The sequence below is a fragment of the Ictalurus punctatus genome, chromosome 1 (assembly GCF_001660625.3).
Source record: "Ictalurus punctatus breed USDA103 chromosome 1, Coco_2.0, whole genome shotgun sequence".
NCBI lineage: Eukaryota > Metazoa > Chordata > Actinopteri > Siluriformes > Ictaluridae > Ictalurus > Ictalurus punctatus.
The window spans coordinates 30,465,736-30,486,388 of NC_030416.2; the positions used below are offsets into that span (position 1 = coordinate 30,465,736).

Consider the following 20,653-nt stretch of genomic DNA (forward strand, 5'->3'; position numbering starts at 1 on the left):
AGCACAAGCGTCTACATTTACACATTAGGTGAACACATCAAGCTATCCCACCAGTTTTGCAGTGTCAGTACAGTTAGCTAATTATGCCTTACCCAAAAAAAAAAAAAAAAAAAGGGTTCATGTGGAAATTCCATCTAAACGCTGAACGCTGTCTCTCCATGTTCAGAACCATTTGGCTATATAGTGGGAAAATAGGCTATTCTTACTCATACATCAGTTTAAAGCAGGACTAATCTACTGTTCGTGAACACTGCTACACCGAGACTGGGAGTTATGGTTAGGATTACATAACAAATGGTAGCCTTTTAGTATGAACAGCCAAAAATGTGGTCTGACGACAAGCCTTTGGGAGCAGGTATGCGGGCGTTCAGAGATGACATGGATCCGATAGTTGAGTACATTCACTCACCACGTAAATGCTGTGGCGACCACCTGCCGTCTTTCAGCGCTTAGCATATGGTTGCTGTTCTCCGTCTGACTCAAGAATGCACCCATATGCTGCCATACTGAGTCATGTAAGATTCTTACAAACACTTATTGAAGAAGCAGCATGCATAGCCTTGGGCGCAGCCTGAAAACCATGATACCCAGGGGGCTATGGCAGTGTGAGTCTGAAATTGGCCTGAAATTACTTCCAGAGCTCCGTAATGATTTTTAAATACGCTTTCTACTGTCTGTGGTCAGCTCATGTCCAGTTCACATCTAGGTGACGGGCCTCTGAGGCATCAAGACCTGTTTAAATGCCTCCCACGTGTTAGATTAAAGTAAGGAAGGCTGAGAGGGCAACGTAAAACGGCTAACGCAAACACAAAAAGTACGAGTTAGGCTAAGGAGGGAAGGAAAGAAAAAAAAAAAGAAAAATTGCAATTACACACACTGACCTTGGTAAAAGTCATTATAAAACCCTAATAGCAGACATGTAATAACAAGGTCTGGCATGAACTGTAGGTGAAATTGCAGATAATACTTCTGGGGTGGTGTTGAAAATGAGGAAAAACACATTCCACTGAACATTAACGAGAGGAGACGGTTGGTTTGGACAAAGCCGCATCTGCAAAATGCCTCCAAATCCTGTAGAGAGATCTCCCCCCGCCTTTAAAGCAAAGCCGGTCAAGAGCCGTCTCTGTAATGAAGCGAGTCTGGCTGGGAAGTCCAGCAGAGACACAGGAAACACTCAAACCTTCAGCAGATGTGCTGGAGCCAGTTACAGATCATGACTGAATGAAATTCAAAAGAAGACCTTCCTCATCCTCCTTTTCATCTTTTTTTTTTTTAATCTCGGGCAGGCTTCGAGTGAGCAAAATAACGTTAAATTTAGGACACAAGTCGACTCACGACCGCCTTTGAACGCCCCCTTAAACAGGTGGCAGTGTTCAGAAAGGGCTTGTGTTCATTCTATTGTTTAGAATTTCATTTTTAAACAAGTCTCTAAGTGGATCAATCCGTATACGATCACCCGCGGCATGTGGGATTGGTTCGAACTACTGCCGCACATCATGTGTTCACTTATGAGAAAAATGTGCAGATGTCTTATGGAATAACTGACACAAGTAGGATTTTCCTACAAAGTCATGATGTTTACTCTCATGTCAGATGGCTATTTCTAGTAAATTAAATAAATAAATAAATAAAAATCTCTGCAACGTCGTCCAAAAAAACAGCCACAATGAGATTTTACTGTGGCCTTGTGAAGTGCGTCAGGCATGAACACAAGGACTTTTGTGCAGATACGAAGATCTGAGCTGAAGACTCCATTATGCTAAATATTCGCCTGGATGTGAGTACAGACTGACCCACATACAAACCCCTACCCTGCTCTGTCTGTCTCTTTCCTTTCCCGTCTTTCTCCAATATAGACTCCTAATGTGTGATCGGATTAGCTCTTCGCCGCACAGAAATTGGCTTCCCCTGCCTTTAATAACCCGGACGACCACTTAAAGCTCCTCAGCCATCAATCTCAGGTGTGTTGGGGGACATCCAGGGCCCCTAACGAGATGGAAGGGCAATTTCAGCCCCAGCGTGAGCGCTTAAGAAGTCTGCCACCCCCATACACCAGAGACTAGGTTCAACTCACAGTAGCACCACTCACAAAGCTCATATTTACATCACTAATCTACTGCCTCAGGCTGCATCCTCTGTGTGTGTGTGTGTTAGATAGTCCAACAGGGGGATTCATCTGTAATTAACACAAAGAGTGAAAATGTCTAGAAAGGATACATGGGGGGGGGAAGGGGGGACTCAAAAACATATACCGAATTTCATTACCAATGTTGTGTTATGTAAAAGATCCTAATATCGCCTTCATGAAAATGTGAATGGATGGGAAAAGAAAGTGCTACAAGAAGCGCCTTAAATACTGCAGGCTTAATAAGATTTACAACTTCTGCACTCTCCATCATAAACCCTGCTAGTTATATCTATTTAAGAGTCATTCACACGGAGAGCAACACAACAGAAACGAACACGCATGACCCCAGTGTGTCCGTCTTCATCACATTAAATCCACGTGACTTCACACGTGCAAGCGGATCAGTCCGTCGTACGTGGAGTGCTGAACCGATTTTCCAGTGCAAATACGCCACAGCAGATTTCTCAAACTCGTACCATATGAAAGGTACTTTGAAGGAAAATACTTTCCCAATGAATTCAGCACTAGCAAATGAAGATTAAGCGAACGTGTTGCGGTCCGATAGACGGCTTCAGAAATAAGCCCTCGCACGTGGTGCCGGGTTCGGAATCCGTTTTATCCGCATTCGCTAATAATCTCCGGTTCATAAATGAACTCGGAATGTCGTCGGGATAAAACTTTCCACCTGGCTGAGCAACACTAGCGCCGCACTGCTTGAACCTGCCTTTTCAAACACAGGTTGCTCTAATACATTACCGCATTCTTCCAGTAATTTAAATTGGCAGAGTGTCCATTTTGTCCTTGTGGCCAGTTAGTTGCCAGAGGAAAGCGTCCCTGACTGGCTGCCAGCGCCGGCCCGTCACGCGGCGGAATACAGAGCAGGTTCGGCCAGAGGACACACTCAAAAAAAAAAAAAAAAAAGAAAAGAAAGAAAGTGATGAGCAGCACGGACGCCAGCGCACTAATTCCATTTCACTCCATCACTCGCTTCTTTCACTCTCTCTCCTTTCTTCATGCAAATATGGTGACTGGATAAATTGGGCACAGTTTTATGGATTCACTATGATATCAAGAACATGACCTTGGTATTTTAATGGAAAAAAATATAATGTAGTAGGGTTTTTTTTTTTTTTTTTTGGACCTGGAACATCTATCACAAAGAGTTGTTTGTATAGGTCTGCCGGAATGAATAAAATATGAAATAATGTCTTTGATGGGATGGGACTTTTTTTTTTTTTAAGAGCCAAGTGTCAATGCTGTGTCCATATTGATGTCCCTGGTGATTAAGGCATGGGACCTCATCAAAAGCAAAGTCCAACCTGCATTTGCATTTGCCTTGAGAGGACAAAAAAAAAAAGTCAGGGAAACTTTTCAGTGCTTGGAATGTGCTGTTCATGCAGAGCAGGGATTAAGGAATGTCCAATAGACAGTAAGGATTTGGCATCAACTGGACATTGGAGTGAACGGCCTTGTGGGAGAGGATCTCTAAATATAGCAGTAATGGGGGACTTTATCGGCATGTGTAAACAGAGACCTGTGACCTGCAGAAAGGAGTGTCGGAGCTGAACAGCTCCGGGAAGCACTTAAAGCATAGATGAGGATCTGCATGAGAAACTCCTGGTGATGGTGGGACACAGCACAGAGCAGGGAGGACAGGAGAGGCTAGGGAGTGTAGCGTGGAATAAAAATAGACACGGGACAGTCAGACGGAGACACTGAGCCAGCATGTAGGTGGGATTTTGGGGAGGTGTGGGGGTTATGAGAGAAAAAAAAAAAACCCTGCACAAGACGGCAAAAGAGACTGAATGTGCCCAACCATGTATGGACTACTCCAAAAGGGCCCTGCTGAGCTGACTGAAGCTTCCTGTCTCAGTCCGAGAGACAGCGTGTACCATTTAGGACAGAAGCATCATGTTTCCCTTGCTGTCTAATCGCACTGCTCTGAGAAAACAAACCACTTCAAGCCTCATATTTCAAAATACAATTTTATGAACAAGTACGATATAATGGAGCCAAGGCCTTTCAGAGATAAGAGTAGAGCATAAAAGAGGCTTGTTTTACTAAACAAATGCAGTCTTCAAACAGCAGTAAGGCTGAGATTAGATGAGAAACTGGGAGAATCTATCACATGCGTCTGCTGGAACCACGGCTTAAAAGAACCGAGCTTGTTTTAACAAAACACAGACATTAATGGGAGAACAGAGTGACGGACATATATGCTGAGACGATAAACAGAGGAGGAGGGGTAGAGAAGCGGACTTTATATTCGTGTTTTAGAAACGTATATTTATCATGATTCGGAAAGCATCATGATGGACATTTACATACGCTTATTGAGGAAAAAGTCAAGAATACCAAGCATTTCTGAAAATGACCACCACAGACAACACTGTATACAACGTCAAGTGTCTTGTATGCCAAGGGTTTTTATTTTTTGTATTATCTTTATTATATATATTTTTTTTTAAAAATGTTTAAATGCAAGCGGGTATCTGAAGAGTTTTATACTGAAACTTTTTTTTGCTTTTAGCCTACTGAGAATGGTTAAATAACTTAAACTTACATAATTTACATAAAATATAACCATATCATTTAAAGCTCTCTGCATATATTTAAAAATATAAAACTCATTCAATTTTGAAAATTTCTTTACAATGCTTAGTAATAATATGATGAGACATAACCAGCTATATATATATATATATACAAACCCAAGAATATTACTGAACTGGAGGCCAATGGGCTAAGATTCCTCAGGAACGCAGCCAGGACCTGGCGTCTGACTATGCATCTCATTTGCAGGAGGTCATAACAGAAAAAGTGTTTATTAGTCCTGATGTAGGCTAGAAATGAAGACAGATGCACACATAATTGCATCACGGCGTCATAAAGAGAAACTGAACTGAACTGTGAAGTGCCTAGAGATTCCCACCCCTATCCTCTAGTGATATGAGCAAGGGGGAAGGAAAAATAAATAAATAAATACTCCAAAATAAATCCTGCATCATCTAGGCCAACATTTCCCACATGGTGGGGACAGAAAGTGCTGTTACACAGGGGAGGATAATTAACGCGACACTCAGGAATGCCACCCCAACATCCAGAGCAGACCAGCTGTGCTGAATATACTCCCTAAAATTCTGTACTCCCTGAAGGAGTCCTAATCAGCTAACCAAACATCCCTGCAGGGCTCCGTTGCTAAGTGTAAATACCACAGAACTATTCGTCCCTCAGACAAGGACCTCACTGGATAAGCAACATAAAGATAAAAGCTGTAAATCTTGTCCCTGTTGTCAGTCGTGAACAGCACATTTCAAAGTGGGCTGTCTGGACCAGGGCCGCGAGTCACTGGAGCTCGTCACGGAAAGGCAGGGTGACGTGAACAGAACAGTTCTCATCACACACAAAGCAAAGAAAGGAACGACATTAAAGGCAAATTAAACTGCTAGATTTGCATTGAGGGTGTTGATGGAGAAGTATAGAGAAGGCCAGAGTTGCATTGCGTGTTTGTGGATTTAGAGAAAGCGTATGACGGAGTGCCGAGAGAGGAGTGAGGGTGGTGCAGGATACGTATGAGGGCAGTGTGACAGCGGTGAGGTATGCGCTAGGAATGACCGACTGGTTCAAGGTGGAGGTTGGATTGCATCAAGGATCAACTCTTAGCCCTTTCTGGTTAGCGATGGACAGGTTGATGGATGAGATCAGACAGGAGTCCCCATGTACGATGACGTTCGTAGGATGACACGGTGATCCGTAGTGAGATTAGGGAACGGGCTGAGATGAACCTGGAGAGGTGGGAGTACGCATTGGAGAGAAGGGGAATGAAAGTCAGTAGGAACAAGACGGAGTACAAGACGGCGTGAATGAGATGGAGGGTGGCGGGGTGGTGAGGTTGGAAGGAGCAGAGATGGTGAAGGTGAATGAGTAAATACTTGGGGTCAACTGACCACAGTAATGGAGAGTGTGGTAGAGAATTGAAGAAGAGAGTGCAGGCAGGGAGGAGTGGGTGGAGAAGAGTGGCAGGAGTGATTTGTGATGGAAGGGTACCTGCTGGAGTGAAAGGGAAAGTTTAAAGACGGAAGTGAGACCGGCTATGTTGTGTGGGTTTGGAGGCGGTGGTACTGACAAAAGAGCTAGAAGTGGCAAAGATGAAGATGCTGCGATTTCCATTGGGAGTGACGAGGATGGACAGGATTAGAAACGAGTATATTAGAAGGACAGCGCAGGTAGGATGGTTTGGAGACAGAGACTGAGATGGTTTGGGCATGTGCAGAGGAGGGATGCAGGGTATATCGGGAAAAGTACGTTGAAGATGGAGGAGAAGAGGAAGCCCAAGGAGGAGGTTTATAGATGTGGTGATGGAGGGCATGCAGGTGGTTGGTGTGACTGAGGAGAACAAGAGTGAGACGGAGACACACGATCCGCTGTGGCGACCCGAAAGAAGACGACGACTGCTGCTTATGTAGGTGTTTCATGACATCACTTGAATTGCTATGCAGCGGCATACATCACTTCCACTAACGCCAATGTCATGGAATTCACACAACATCTGTTCAACATCTGTGAATAGATACTTGTAATGTAAGCTTCAATATCAGGAGCATAGTGAGGTTTTCCCAGCAGTATTTGCTAGGAAGAATTATGGAATCCCACAAAATGGCTTTTGAACAGAGAATAATGATTAAAAACGAGGCGAAACTGATTTGACTGCTTAACTCTGTCCAGTGAGGTGAGGTGAGGTGAGCCAACGCAAACGCATATTTATTTCAGACTGCCCGTCCTTGCCTTGATGAGCGGATACTGGCGTACAGGGTGGTGGAACTCTCCGATCTGTTCCACAGTCAGCTTTCATCTCTGATCAAACCTGAAAGAACGGTTCCACTTCAAAGACAGCGATGCAGAACACAAAGAGGGGTCTCTGTAGCAGGAGAAAGACTTTGGCAGGACAAAAACTGCACCATGCCGAGACAGCATCCAGCACCGTGTGTCCTGGGAAGGCTATTAAAAAATGTAGCTAGATAAGCTATAAACTATTTACTCTACTCTGATACGGTTAATCAGAGAAATGTAGGTGCACGGAAAAGTCAGCTGAACTACAGTGAAGATACATCCATCTTCTGAGAAGTATAAATGATAAGGGAAACATATACATCTCAATGGTCACATATACATGTATAACAGTATACAAATATATACCTATAAGGTTTATAATATACAAATGAATAGTAAAATTAAGTAAAAGATACACCCGATCGTACCACCTCGGCGGAAAATAAAAGAACAGGTTGGTACCTTTATTTCGGAGAGTGTAGCAATAGAACATGAAATTATGGGGTGTTTGACTCTGAAGGTCCTGCTGATCAACTGAATTTCCTACAATTTGTCCCTGGCACAGGAAAGCATTTTTTAAGCATCTATCCACAGTACTACACGAACATCGGGGTCATATTTTCAGGAACCATTTTAATCTCAGCACTATGAGGAATGAGTCTGATAGGCAGAGAGGTACAGAACCAGTTGGGGCCTTATGATGAGTGTAGGCACTGTGCCAAAGAGGGCCAGCCAGGTCAGGTGCGTACAGCGACACCCTCCGTAGGTCCAAATCCCGCTGTGATGTCATGAGGATGCCGAAACCCTGCGGTGATGTCACTGGGTTCAAGAACCCCCTGCTGTGATGTCATCAGTCTCTGGGAAACCAAGCTGTGATGTCATCAGGAAGCAATTTCTGCTGTTCTAATTTGGGCTCATCAAAAGTGATGACTGTTGTCATGACACAATTAAACCCCTACTGGTTCTGTTGTGATTCGGCGTGCCGGGATCAACACGGAACAACAGGGAGCGAGCAATTTAAGAAGAGAGTAGGGGACTAATGCTAGCTCAAGATGCACCATCATACTCAACCATTTTTTGTGTGTTCCATGCATGCTTCTTATAACAAATTTAGGACTTTCAAGAGGGAGAAATGTAACAAATAAGAACACAAGCTAGTGCTAGGGTTATAACCTCTACAGCATTTGAATCAACAAAACTAAAATACAAGTCATAATTGTGTTACTACGTCATCATGGTAATAAGGAAACACAAGTTTCATGACTTGCAACGGATTCGACAGCCCAAGTCGGTCAAATCTTTTAGTCTTCAGGTCCTGAATAGGACACGGCCATGTCCTGGGAAATAGGCTGATGGAGCCAAAGTACTAAAATAACAACATAAAAAATGGCAGAGAAAATGTTTTCTCAAGATCAAAGACATGATCTTGGGGCCAAAACAGCACTCGGCTTAATTACTTGCACTGTGTTTTTACACTAAACGAAAGATTTGGGCTATTTATAATCAGAGTCCAGACATATCCAGTCTGTGTAATGTAAGAAAATGGGTGGGACAGCAAAGGCAGAAAAAAAATAGCACTCATGAGAGGCCAGATCAACATCACTATCAGCAAATTCCAGCAGACTTTCCCATGTCTCATCCTGCCGTGCCCTTTCTGCCCTCAAACCTTTACCAAAGAGGATAAAAATAGCCTTTTTGACTGAGTCAGTTTCATGAAAAATGCAACACACATCCTAACTAAACTGCAGCTCCCACCTAGCCCACTTATAATGTCATAGCTTACACACAGCTTTGGAAATTTAGGCATAAACAGGATCTCTCTGCACATACATCTAATACACCATGTACAAAAAAAAAGCAGAGTTTGATAGCTGGGTGAAAAGTGACACACTCAGTCTGAACACCTACCAAAGCACCACTCTAAACTTTGTGCCATCTAACACCAGGCACTAGCACCAACATGATCTCACAACAACAAATCCAAATTATCAAGGGTGAAACAAAGGGCAGGGTTTTCTTCAGGGGTAACTGTAGCTTTTTCTTGACATTCAGATCAGGGCCAATGAAACCTGCCACAGTATATAAGGACGGACATGATGAAAAATGGATATGAAGAACCAACATAAAGTGTGACTGCAAGGAGTTTTCTGTAATTCGGCACTCATCTGTATGTAGGTGAGCCAGCACGTGGCATACAGTTGCAGCCATAAGTATTTGGACAGCGACACAACTTTCGGAATTTTGCCTCTGTACACCATCACAATGGATTTGAAATGAAGCAAGATGCGATGTGACTGAAGTGTAGACTCTCGGTTTTAATTCAAGGGGTTTATGAAAAATACCGCATTAACTGAATTACAGCCTTTTCCCTCCATTTTCACAGGCTCAAAAGTAATTAGACAATTGACTGATCAGCAGTTTCATGCCCAGGTGTGGCCTCATTATGACATGACAAATTCAGGAGGCAAAAAGCTCTAGAGTTGTTTCCAAGTGTTTCAAATCGACACCGAAGAGGTGTCCATGCAAGTGAAGGAGGCCATTATTAGGCCGGGGGGGGGGGGGGGACCCCAGACCTATCAGAGAGATAGCAAAAACTTTAAGAGTGGCCAAATCAACAATATGGTTCATTCTTAAAAAAACAGGAATGCACTGGTGAGCTCAGCGACACCAAAAGACCTGGAAGACCACTAAACCGGATGATCACAGAATTCTTTCCTTGGTGAAGAAAAACCACTTCACAACATCTAGCCAAGTCAAGAACACTCTGAAGGAGGTAGAGCATCACTGCAAATTGATCATGCTTTTGACTTATTGAAGGCAAAACCGAAGGCAGAAAGACCCACAAACAAGCAGCAACTGAAGGCAGCTGCAGCAAAAGGACTGGCAAAGTATCTCAAGGGAGGAAACTCAGCATTTGATGATGTCTATGGGTTCCAGATTCCAGGCAGTCATTGACTTCAGAAGATTTGCACCCAAGTATTAAAAATAATCCTAATAATTATAATTGCGGGTAGGTCGAATTACTTTCGAGTCTGTGAAAATGGAGGGAGACGCTGCAAAATATTGTTAAAGCAATATTTTTGTTAAATACTTGGAATTAAAGCTGAAAGTCTACACTTCAATACCATCTTGATTGCTTCATTTCAAATCCATTGTGGTTGTGTACAGAAGCAAAATTACAGAAAAATTGAGTCGCTGTCCAAATACTTATGGACCCAACTGTTGGATGCCAAAGCAGCTCTCCAACCCACCCCCCAATTCTATAGACTTTAGGCTAATAAGGGCGACTTCCTGATTCCCTGCCTTGTCAACGTTTCTACAGTGAAAGTCAGGTGAGGAATAAAAAGACAAGTGAGTCTCTCAGGAGCGTAATGAGAGGTTTGTACAGAATGAGCCCCAATTAGACCAACTGTAATTCCGCGACCCAAAGCACAACAACGAAAACAGGGTAGCAGTGACAGGAGTGTCAGCAAGAAGTCGAATAAACTCTGAAGTTTTGCCTACTAATCTGAACGCTTTATACAAACACCATGTGGGTGTATTTCTGACGGGGCCACGGGGACTGAAAGGGCAAGGACACGGATCAGATCTTCCCTCCGCTTGCATTCATGCCTCAGAAGAAGGAAAAGCTTTGTAGTCGGAGCTTTGAATTAGCGAGGCTGAAAGGCACTACGTCAGTTGAATGGCAATGACTGGGTGACACTCTTAATGATCCTAACATGCATATACCTCCGTGGAAGAAGCCCTCGAAAGGGCGCGACAGGCCTGCAGCTCTGTTTCAGCTCACACTCTGTGGGTTTGCAAGTGTAGTTTGAGACTTGGAACATTTTTTGAAGGAGTGCATTGATTTCAACTTGTCAGGGTGAGGAAGATGAAGGGTTAGACAAGCCTGCGGGTGATCTAGAGGATTATACATGACCTGCGATCACACCGAATCGACATACTATGACAGGGACATTAAAAATGTGTAGAAAAGGGGCAGGAAGAACTCTGATGCCAATCTGGCACTGCAGGAATTTGTCTCGGGGCAAACGAGGAGCTTTAACTCTTTAATACACAGACACTCTGATTCACCTCAGACAGCCATTTCGATCAATTAAATACACTCCCATCAGTGCGGAGGGACGTTTTTTTATCCATCTGCATGCTTCACACTTCATTAACGGATCGGTTCTTTACCCATTTAACGGTGTCAATGGCTACAACAATTAGCTATAATAAGCTTTGGATTAAACTGTGGCACATTTATAGTTTTATGACTGATAGTTTGAATTAGATGAGCTTGCAACCCACACATGCATGAAGCCCAACCCCAGTCTCTCTCGGTGTCCCTCTCTATCTCTATCTGTCTCCATGTGTGCTCATTCATGCTGAGTTTCTAATGGAAGAATCCAGGATGATTAAGAGATGCCATAACTAATAAACTCTGGCTCTAACTCACTCCCGCGAAGACCCTTCAACGTCAGATAAAGCGGAGGCAGAGAGCACAAGCCAGAGTGCGAATGTTTGAGCCCGCATTTATGAGACCACGTTTTCATTTAAGCCGGGGGGGGGGAGCTGTCAATAAACACAACCTAAGAGAGAAACTTTCAATCCTCTGAGTGCAGCCGAGTTAAAATAGTCCAGCCGTAGCTATGCTTACCCAGAGATACGATTCTTGACATTATATTTGCTGATGGTATTGCACAGCTCAGCCCTCAAATTCAGGACTAAAGACAACAATAAAGGCAAGACAGTCAGGGAGACTGCAATCCAGAACTGATTAGGAAAGTGTTAGAAGCACACCAACAACTACTACAAAAAGTTAGAACCATTCCTCAAATTTATCCAAGAGAAACTTCTGAGCAGCTCAAATAATCTTGGCCATCTGAGCTTTAGTTTTTTTTCCTCTTTTCCATATGGATCAATACCTGCACTGAAATTGTGTGGAGACCGTGAGTCCCTCCATGTCCTTTCACTGACTTCTATGAGGCCGCAATCCAGAACGGATGGACACAAGGAAAGAGAGAAAGAGAGAGACGTCCCGGTAGCAAGCCACAAAGCAAATTGATTGGCAGAATGGCGGTTGATCCATAGGTGTCCACAATTTTCCCAGCAGGCATTCCCTTAATGGTCCAGTCGCCTGTTTGTGACCAGCATGACGCCCCCAGGCTTCCCTCTCTACTCATACTCCCTGTAGGGAGGTGGCCCCCTGCAGGTACTGTGATGGAAAAATGCTGGGCTAACTACAAAACCACAGAGAGATCAAATCCATACCAGCGGGAACACTAACGCCAACAATACAACACTTTCAGGCTGTTAACCAGTTGCGTCGTGGTGAAAGTTTGCTTACTTGTCATGTCTAACCGTTCACCATCGACAGTGACGGATCAGTAGTTAAGGCTTTTGCTCTACTGGTGGAAAAGTCGCATCCTCTTATTGCCAAGCTGCAATTTATCCAGGCACTCTCAACTGCTCAGCATCCTGTCACAATCCTGAGTCGCTTTGGATAAAAGCATCAATCAAATGAATAAATATAAAAGGTAAATCTTCAAGTGTTGTGGGTATGAACTGAAAAGAGCGGACAATCAACTGCAAGGCATGATGGAAAGTCACGCATGCAGGCCATGTAGAGAAAGATGAATGTACAGTAGGTAGAAAACTAAAGAGAGCCAGGGGAAGCATTAGTGTGCGAGCACAGAAACCGGAGTGCCTGAGGGAAAGGTGCCTCAGAGCTGCACTCTCCTCTCCTAATGAGCACCTCGGAGTCCCCTAAGACCACTTGAAACCTGTAGAACTCAAAACACTCGCCTACTGCACCCACACAAAGCTTCATGAATACCATTCAGCTCACTCCAGCTATCCCAGAATGTTCTAATGGAGGTCTAATGGAGATGCAAAGTCATTTCTATCAGGTCACCTGTTGATTTAGAAGAGTGGACTTTTCTCTCAATAACTAAACTATTGAAACTTGCGCACCAGGAAGTCGCTTGGGAGTTGGTATGAACCAAAAATGCATTTTTACAGCATTATTTTTTCCACTCCTATTAGAAGTGGACTATAATATAACTGGCTGCCAATTCTTACTCTCAAGGGGCCTGCCAACTAGCCAATTGTGAAGCCGGGTTATGGAAAATGGTGAAAGATGTCGAGCAAAGCATTTTTATTCCTGAACAATGAGTGAGAATGAAATAAAACAGTGTTAGACCAGTTTCTGTATAAAAAATAAATAAATCAATTTTGGGGAAAAAAGTGTGTTTCACTGATTGCTATGGTTGCTATGTGAACATCATCTCAAATGTCAGACTGGCAGACTGTGGTATGACTAATTTCTGTTACAAACTGGGAAAATATCCCAAAGTAAAGGAAGTTTTTATGATTCAATGATAAACATGCTCCCATGTAACATTACCCAAGAGGAATTAAGGATTTTTTTTTTTTTTCCAGAATTGTAAACTGGCCTGGGTTTACTCTCATTAAGATTCAATACCAGACAAAAATACTGTAACATATTAAAAAGTTTTCTCTTTCTCCTCTTCCCAAGACAAGACTTGCATGTGAGGCAAGTCAAAGCGCGCCTCGATTCCACATAATTACAAGCAAATTACATTCATTACTGCAATTTACATCTCATCTCCAATTCGATTATTAGTTGCTTGACCTCATCTGCATGTTTTTTAATCTTCAGCCGTGTGCAGAGAGAGAAGAGGAGGAACAATCACAGGATATCTGGGCCCTGATGAGTCTGAATAGCTGTGATTGTGCAGTGGGGCGAGCAAGTTCGAGCGGCGTCGCTGGTGCAATCACAGCGCTGATTCCAGATATTGCCGATGTTAATGTGCTCATCTCTTCTCCTGGGGTCGGATTCATAAACCCATCACAAATGACCCAGACGTTTTAATCATGCAAACACACACACACACCAAAAAAACAGATAAGAGACTGAGGAGAGAGGGAGAAAGAATGAGCCGGGTGGCCATAATTAAATTGGCAATTGCGGCAAAGCTCTGTAAATTAGTAACACAACGAACATTTGGAGCCAGCGCTCCAACACCTGGGTTTCTGGATAGAGTGTGCGTGCATGTGTGTGTGTGTGTGTGTGTGAGAGAGAGAGAGAGAGATAGAGAGAGAAACAGAGAGAGATTCATGCTGTCAATTCAGATTACTGTGGAATGGGGTAAGAACTATGAGCAATGACCAAAGGTGGCTAAAGGGCAAGGCAAGGGTCTCAGTTTTTACACACTATAAGGTCAAATCCAGGAACATAATTAATAATTCATGTCACATTTTGCCTAATCAAAACATGGAGAGGTTTATATGAACAGAAACCTGTCTAACACTGTATAAAGGGGCCTTCTGTTGTAAAACTAGAGGCATAAATCTACCGGGAATCCCTTCCAGGTCTTGGGAACCAAAGACAGGCCACAATACATTACTGGATTGAGTCTTTACCTAGAGAAGATACTGCTGTCATTGTAAGTTATATATATAACTTATATACAAGTTAGTTTGAACGATGATAACCCAGGGTTAAGTGCAATGTGAAAAACCCCTTTTGTAGAGCACTTGTGTAACTGAACCCTAATTGACCTGTACTGACGATGTAATACACTACCTAAGGTGTAAAAGTCATTATTTCATACACTTTATAGTGCACTTATATAGCAAATAGGGATCTGACCCCCTGCCTCCCAACTACTATGTAGTATACTTATACAGGGAGCAGGGATCTGCATTACATAGTAGGTAGATGACATTATTTCGTACACTTTCGAGTGCACTTTATATATAGTGATCTGACCATATTAGACAGATTAGTGCACTAGATAAGGCTCAGATAATGCATATACATGTAGTGTACTTATATCTTTTCATTTGGTTGTAACAGATACTACATGAATACTACAATAAATACTACATGACATATTTAGGGAGAAAAGAAAAGAATCCAGACTTACAGGGATAAACTGTAAAACAATGAAACTGTCTAATATAAGCTCAATTACCAAACATGCAACTAAAATGTTTACTAACAAGTAACTTACTACATGTTATCTAGCTAGGTTATCTAGCTAGAGTTCACTGTAGGTGATATTATTATTCTTAAACACTATACGGAATGAATAGGAGTGATATAATAGCAGTGATTCTAGCTATTGCTCAAAGGCAGGTAACCACTCCAAAGGCATTTTCAGAAAGAAATTTCCCCACTATTCCAAGGGGAAATCTCACTCTGATGTATCTGAAGTTATTATCTATCCATCATTTAGGATGTCGTGTAATCCAAATCTGGCATCCCGTCTAAGGTGAATCTTCCAGGTGTTGCCAGGATAGGCCGTGGATTCACCATTACCCTGACCGAGATTACGCCCTTTCACTGGGCTCAGCGGTTTAGTGGTTAGCACGTTTGCATCTGACCTCTGGGGTTTTTGGGTGTTCGCATACAGTTTCCTCCGGGTACTCCAGTTTCCTCCCCCAGTCCAAAGACATGCGTCGTAGGCTGATTGGCATCTCTAAATGTCTGTAATCTGTAAAAGTCTCTAAATTGTCAGTAGTCTGCGATTGTGCCCGGTGATGGGGTTGGCACCCTGTCCAGCGTGTTCCGCACCTTGTGCCCCGAGTCCCCTGGGACAGGGTCCAGGCTCCCCCGCTCCTGTGAGAATAAGCGGTAGGGAAAATGCCTGGATGGATGAACATTCCCCCTTTATAGAGCGCTATACTATATTATTGCCAACAGTGCACGAGAAATCCAGTGTACAACTGATGCAGACCACCACGACGCTAAAGTACCACAAAGCATACCGATCACATGACATATATTTACTAGAAAACAAAGACCTTTAACAAACACTAAAGCCAAGCGGTACGTATCAGCGGTGTATTTAATACAGAAAACCGCTTTTAATTCTTTTTTGTGGTGTTGGGTTGCGAGTTAATCCGTGATGATTTGTATCTGAAGAACGCGTTGTCTGACGTCAGTCTGGGGTATATATATTGCTCTATATAAAAAAGTCTGAATAGTAGTAAATAGTGAAGGAGTTAGTGAGAGAGCAATTCCAGACACAGTGTGAGTGAGACTATTACATCACCACTGGAAGAGCAATGTAGACACAACTGCTTACTCTGGGGTTTGTTTTTGGGTTTTTTTTTGAGTATTGAATTTATGGTACATTTTGCTCATTGAAAGCCTTGATCATGTCCTGATAGTACACTGAGTAGGCAACTGCATCACTAACCCAGTTTAAACCGAGTTACAGTCAGACTAGAGTAGGAAATGGATGTGAGATCATCACAACAAACCACTCCAAACTGAACATTCGGTATACAAGGCTATTCACTGCTCACAAGAAAGGTCCTAGGGAAAGTTGCTGCTATTTATTTGCTTGGTAGTGAGAATAGGAGCGTGCACACACACACACACACACAAGAATGGGCATCCTGCTGATAGTTCTCACATCACAGAGTGAATGCACAGACTTGGTGTGCTGTGCTCTAGTTCAGGCCTCCCTCTGTGCTCGCTTTGAGAGAGAGAGAGAGAGAGAGAAATAATAAGTCAAATCAATGGTCCCATAACCTGGTAACATGCCCAAACCTCAGCATTCATTACTGTGTGCATGTTTGTCTGAGAAAAGAAAGAGGGAAAGCGGATTTTCCTTTAGTCATCAAGCTTCACACATATGCATCTACTTTTTCATACAGATTTCCTGAGTGGTTCACGCTCTGCACCGAGCTCCATAAATCTCAGAGCAGTAAACACACTGGGAAAGGGCTGCGTTCCCAAAAAACCTTCATCCAAGAGTCAGGCAGAGTGCACCAAATGTATTCCCATCAAGCCCAAAGGAGAAGAGTGTGTGTCTGTCTGTGTGTGTGTGTTATATGTACACTACTGGTCCAAAGTTTATACACACTCATTCTTTTTTTTTTCCCCCTCCACATTTTATAATAATAATAATAATAATAATAATAATAATAATAATAATAATAAAGCCATCCAAACTCTGGAGTAACAAATGGAACTATGGGAATTATGCTGTGCTAAAAAACCCAGAATAAATCAAAATAATTGAGTATTTTAGCATCTTCAAAATAGACGCCCCTTTTGCAGAGAATTTCCAGAAATGTATTCTTGGCATTTTCTCGACTGATTTCTTGAGGAATTTCCCTGAGATGCTTTTTAAACAGTATTAAAGGAGTTCACACCGACACGGCACTCTTAGTGGCTGCTTTTCGGAATATTTCGCTCCGAGTCGTCCGTTTAAACAAAATATTTATTTGTAAATAAAATGTTCGTTTTCTAATGAAAGAAATGAATATCTTGGCACGATTATATTTTTGTGTACAACACCGATTTCAAACATTTAGTCACACACACCTTCAGATCAAAAGCTTTTTAACATCATGAGAAACAATCCAGTCAAGTGTCCACAAACTTTTGACCGGTAGTGTGATTGATATATATATATATATATATATATATATATATATATATATATATATATATACACACACACACACACATATACATACATACACATACATACATACATACATACATACATACATACATATATATATATATATATATATAAATAAAGATCTGGCAGACCTGCTACTTCTGCTCATAGACATGTATATGTTTACTCTTTCTCTCGATCCATTTCTGCTTGAGTGATCATATTTTTGTGTTGCTCTCCTCTCTGGCATCTTTCCCCCTGCGATTTCACCTGTCTATTCCACTCAGTCTGTGGCTGGACATCCAGCATCTTACAGAACTTCTACACACTCCTACTTCTCCCTGATGTGTGTGCATGTGTGAGACTCACTGGTGCGCAGGGCCAATGGCGTGACCTCGATCTCGCTGCTGTTCTGGTACGGCTGGAAGGCAGATGGTGTGCCGGAGCTGAGCTCTCCCCTGATGAACACGTCCGGACTCTGGCTGCCCGTAGAGCTGGCGCTCGTGCCGTCTCCTCCGTGATGAGGGTCCTGCTCATCATACACCGCCACCAGCTACAAACACACACAGAGCACGAGTTGAGCTTTAATAAATCTTTTCAGAACAAAAATACTTCCGATATCTGAGATAATCTGCATCTGTTATTATTATCAAAACATCAGAACCAGCCCATGGGTTTCAAAAGGCCATTTTTTGCCGTCAGTGTTCACTATAATCACACACCGTCTCAAAATTCAACTCGGCACTAACGTTTCCGCTCCAGTTCATTCGTCATCTGCGAATCTACAACCTACAACATCCGTTTCCTCCTGACGTTCTCGCTGCCATTAACTGGAGTGTTCCCATGGAGCATCACGCTAGAGGTCAGTGATACAACCATAACATTCAAAAAATATTGGACAGTAATGCCAGATATCACTGTATACATATTTCTCTTATTAAACTGTGATCTATAAATGACTACTCAAAGGCTCATAAATCAAAGTCGTCACTGGTGTCATTTATACACTTTATGCGTCACAAGTGGATGTTTTTTTTTCCCCCTCTCCATAATGGCAGTGAAAGGAATCAGAGGGAAAATCTATACATATTCATAAACACTATACAGTGAAGAATCAAAGCAGATTCGGTCCACAAAAACAATGTTCCGGCTAGCTCTGAACCTTTATTTGGCTCGTGTTGAAAAATTAAATAAATAAAAAATGAAAATAAAATTGAAATGTGTCATTGTTTTATGGTTCGTCTCAAAAACTCGTAGTACGAGAATCCCGTCCTTCCCAGTTTCCAAAGCGGTAATCATTTCCACCTTCAGAACAGAATGTGCAATTCTTGTGTAGTTCATGCCAACACACTGGTCCTGCCAAGATCAGGCATATAACACCAGAGCCCACCTGCTGCTACTGCCTCTACCTGTGCCAAATATAGATACCATGCTGCACACACACACACACACACACACACACACACACACACACACACACACACAGGGCTGAAGTTCAGAGAGAGAAAGGATCAGAGAGAAAAGGAGAATTGTGAGGGGCAGGGTATGGAGGTGACACACACACTGCTCCGAACACACACGGTCACACACATCGGGTGATTAGCAGGCGTTCCTGGCTGTGCGCATAAACAGTGTACTCTATAATTCTGCCACGCTCCAGACAAAAGTGGAAAATTGCAATGAGGAGTTAGCAGCGAGCATCCGTCCACATCTGCATTCCCCTTATTCATCTGTATTCATAGACGAGCGCGCAAGCGACCAGCCGAGAGTAGAAAGCCGCACTGACAGTCACGGTGTATGTGTTTACATGGCGCAGATAGAAAGACCTGCGTTTTTCTAACACCTACTTAAACAACCCGAGCCACAATAACAGTGACTGCAGATCACTCGATATTTTTCACTACTTCTCCTTTCCATTCTCTGCTGTGCCACTCTCTCTCTCGCGCACACTCTCTCTCGCTCTCTGCTATGCTTTATGATGGCTCTAATTCAAAGTGACAAGTCATTTATTTCTAAAGCCTAATTGAGGAGTATTAAGTAAATACACTAAAGACGATTGCAGTCAGTTCTGTATATAATCTGCTTTATACTCAGATGCAGAAACTGTGTTGTTGTTTTTTTTTTTTAAAAACCTTTTGAATTGGTCCAAAACGAAACCAGTATTTCACAGCATCTTGGCATAATACTATTCTCCAAGAGATTAGCTCTTTCCTCTTAATGTATTTATTATTTCATCTTTAGTGACTAACCTTGACTGCAACAGTTGTTTTTTTCCCCGTTTGTGTGCATGTCTACATGTACACCGCATTACGTGTATATTATGTGCTTTTCCATTTATAACTGGGAACATTTTGAATGGGAAGTTATTTCAAGGATGGCTTTTAAAATCTGGCCAGGGATGTAAGAACTAAAGCCTTAGGGCTTGCATTTAATTACATTTCATTTCAAACACAAACAAAATTAATGAAAATAAAATGTGTTGAAAATTCTCTGCTTGATATTGCCGGACGGAAAATGACAAGGCGTGATGTTTCATATAGAGTTACAGCGATGAACATATTGTAATGATCACCAATCAGCCATAACATAACAAACCACCTGCCAAATACTGCGTAGATCCCCCTAGTGCCAACAAAACATCTCTGCTAAATGGTCCAGTTCTGATGCTTACATGCCCATTATAGGTGCTTTCAGCGGTGGACCGGGGTCAACATGTCCGCTTAACGTTATGGTTGATTGGTGTATTTTCTAATGAATTACGTGCCTTGTGAGGCGTCAGTGTTTTTAGAACTTTACTGTTACTCATGCAACAAGTAACTGACTGAATTCCTCTCTATTATATAGATAGACAGACAGACAGACAGACAGATAAGATAGATAGACAGATTATTACAATAAGATTTGCATAATATTCCCCCTTGTTCTGTTGACACATCTTTAAACAACACTGTGATAAATACTGGGTATCGTTAAGAAGGTTGATGATGTTGAAGAAATGCTAACAACGCTCTCAGAAGTGTATGTATACTTTAAAAATCAAAGCGCACGACAAACGGAGTTATTGACTCCCAAAAGAAGGAACCGATTCTGAACAGCTGAAACGGGTCATTAGTGATTCCAGACTTTACTTCCTGTACTAACCTGCGTAGGTTTGTAACAACAAGCCCCGCCTCTGGTGTTCATCGGCTGCTCGCTGACAGCGGTAGACCAAATCACAACCGACTGGGACATCTGACCAATCAGAGCAGAGTATGCTCTCTGA

The 20,653-nt window shown here is 42.5% G+C and overlaps 1 protein-coding gene across 4 annotated transcripts in view; it reads right to left on the reverse strand.

Annotated features, from left to right (window-relative positions):
* The window catches only part of pard3aa (par-3 family cell polarity regulator alpha, a), a 433,956-nt gene that overhangs the window by 258,400 nt on the left and 154,903 nt on the right, over positions 1–20,653 (reverse strand). For all 4 annotated transcript variants that reach the window (XM_047158283.2, XM_017479944.3, XM_047158282.2 and 1 more), the window contains exon 3: positions 17,761–17,944. In XM_047158283.2, coding sequence (XP_047014239.1) covers positions 17,761–17,944 — 184 coding nt within the window. The remainder of the gene's footprint in view (positions 1–17,760; positions 17,945–20,653) is intronic.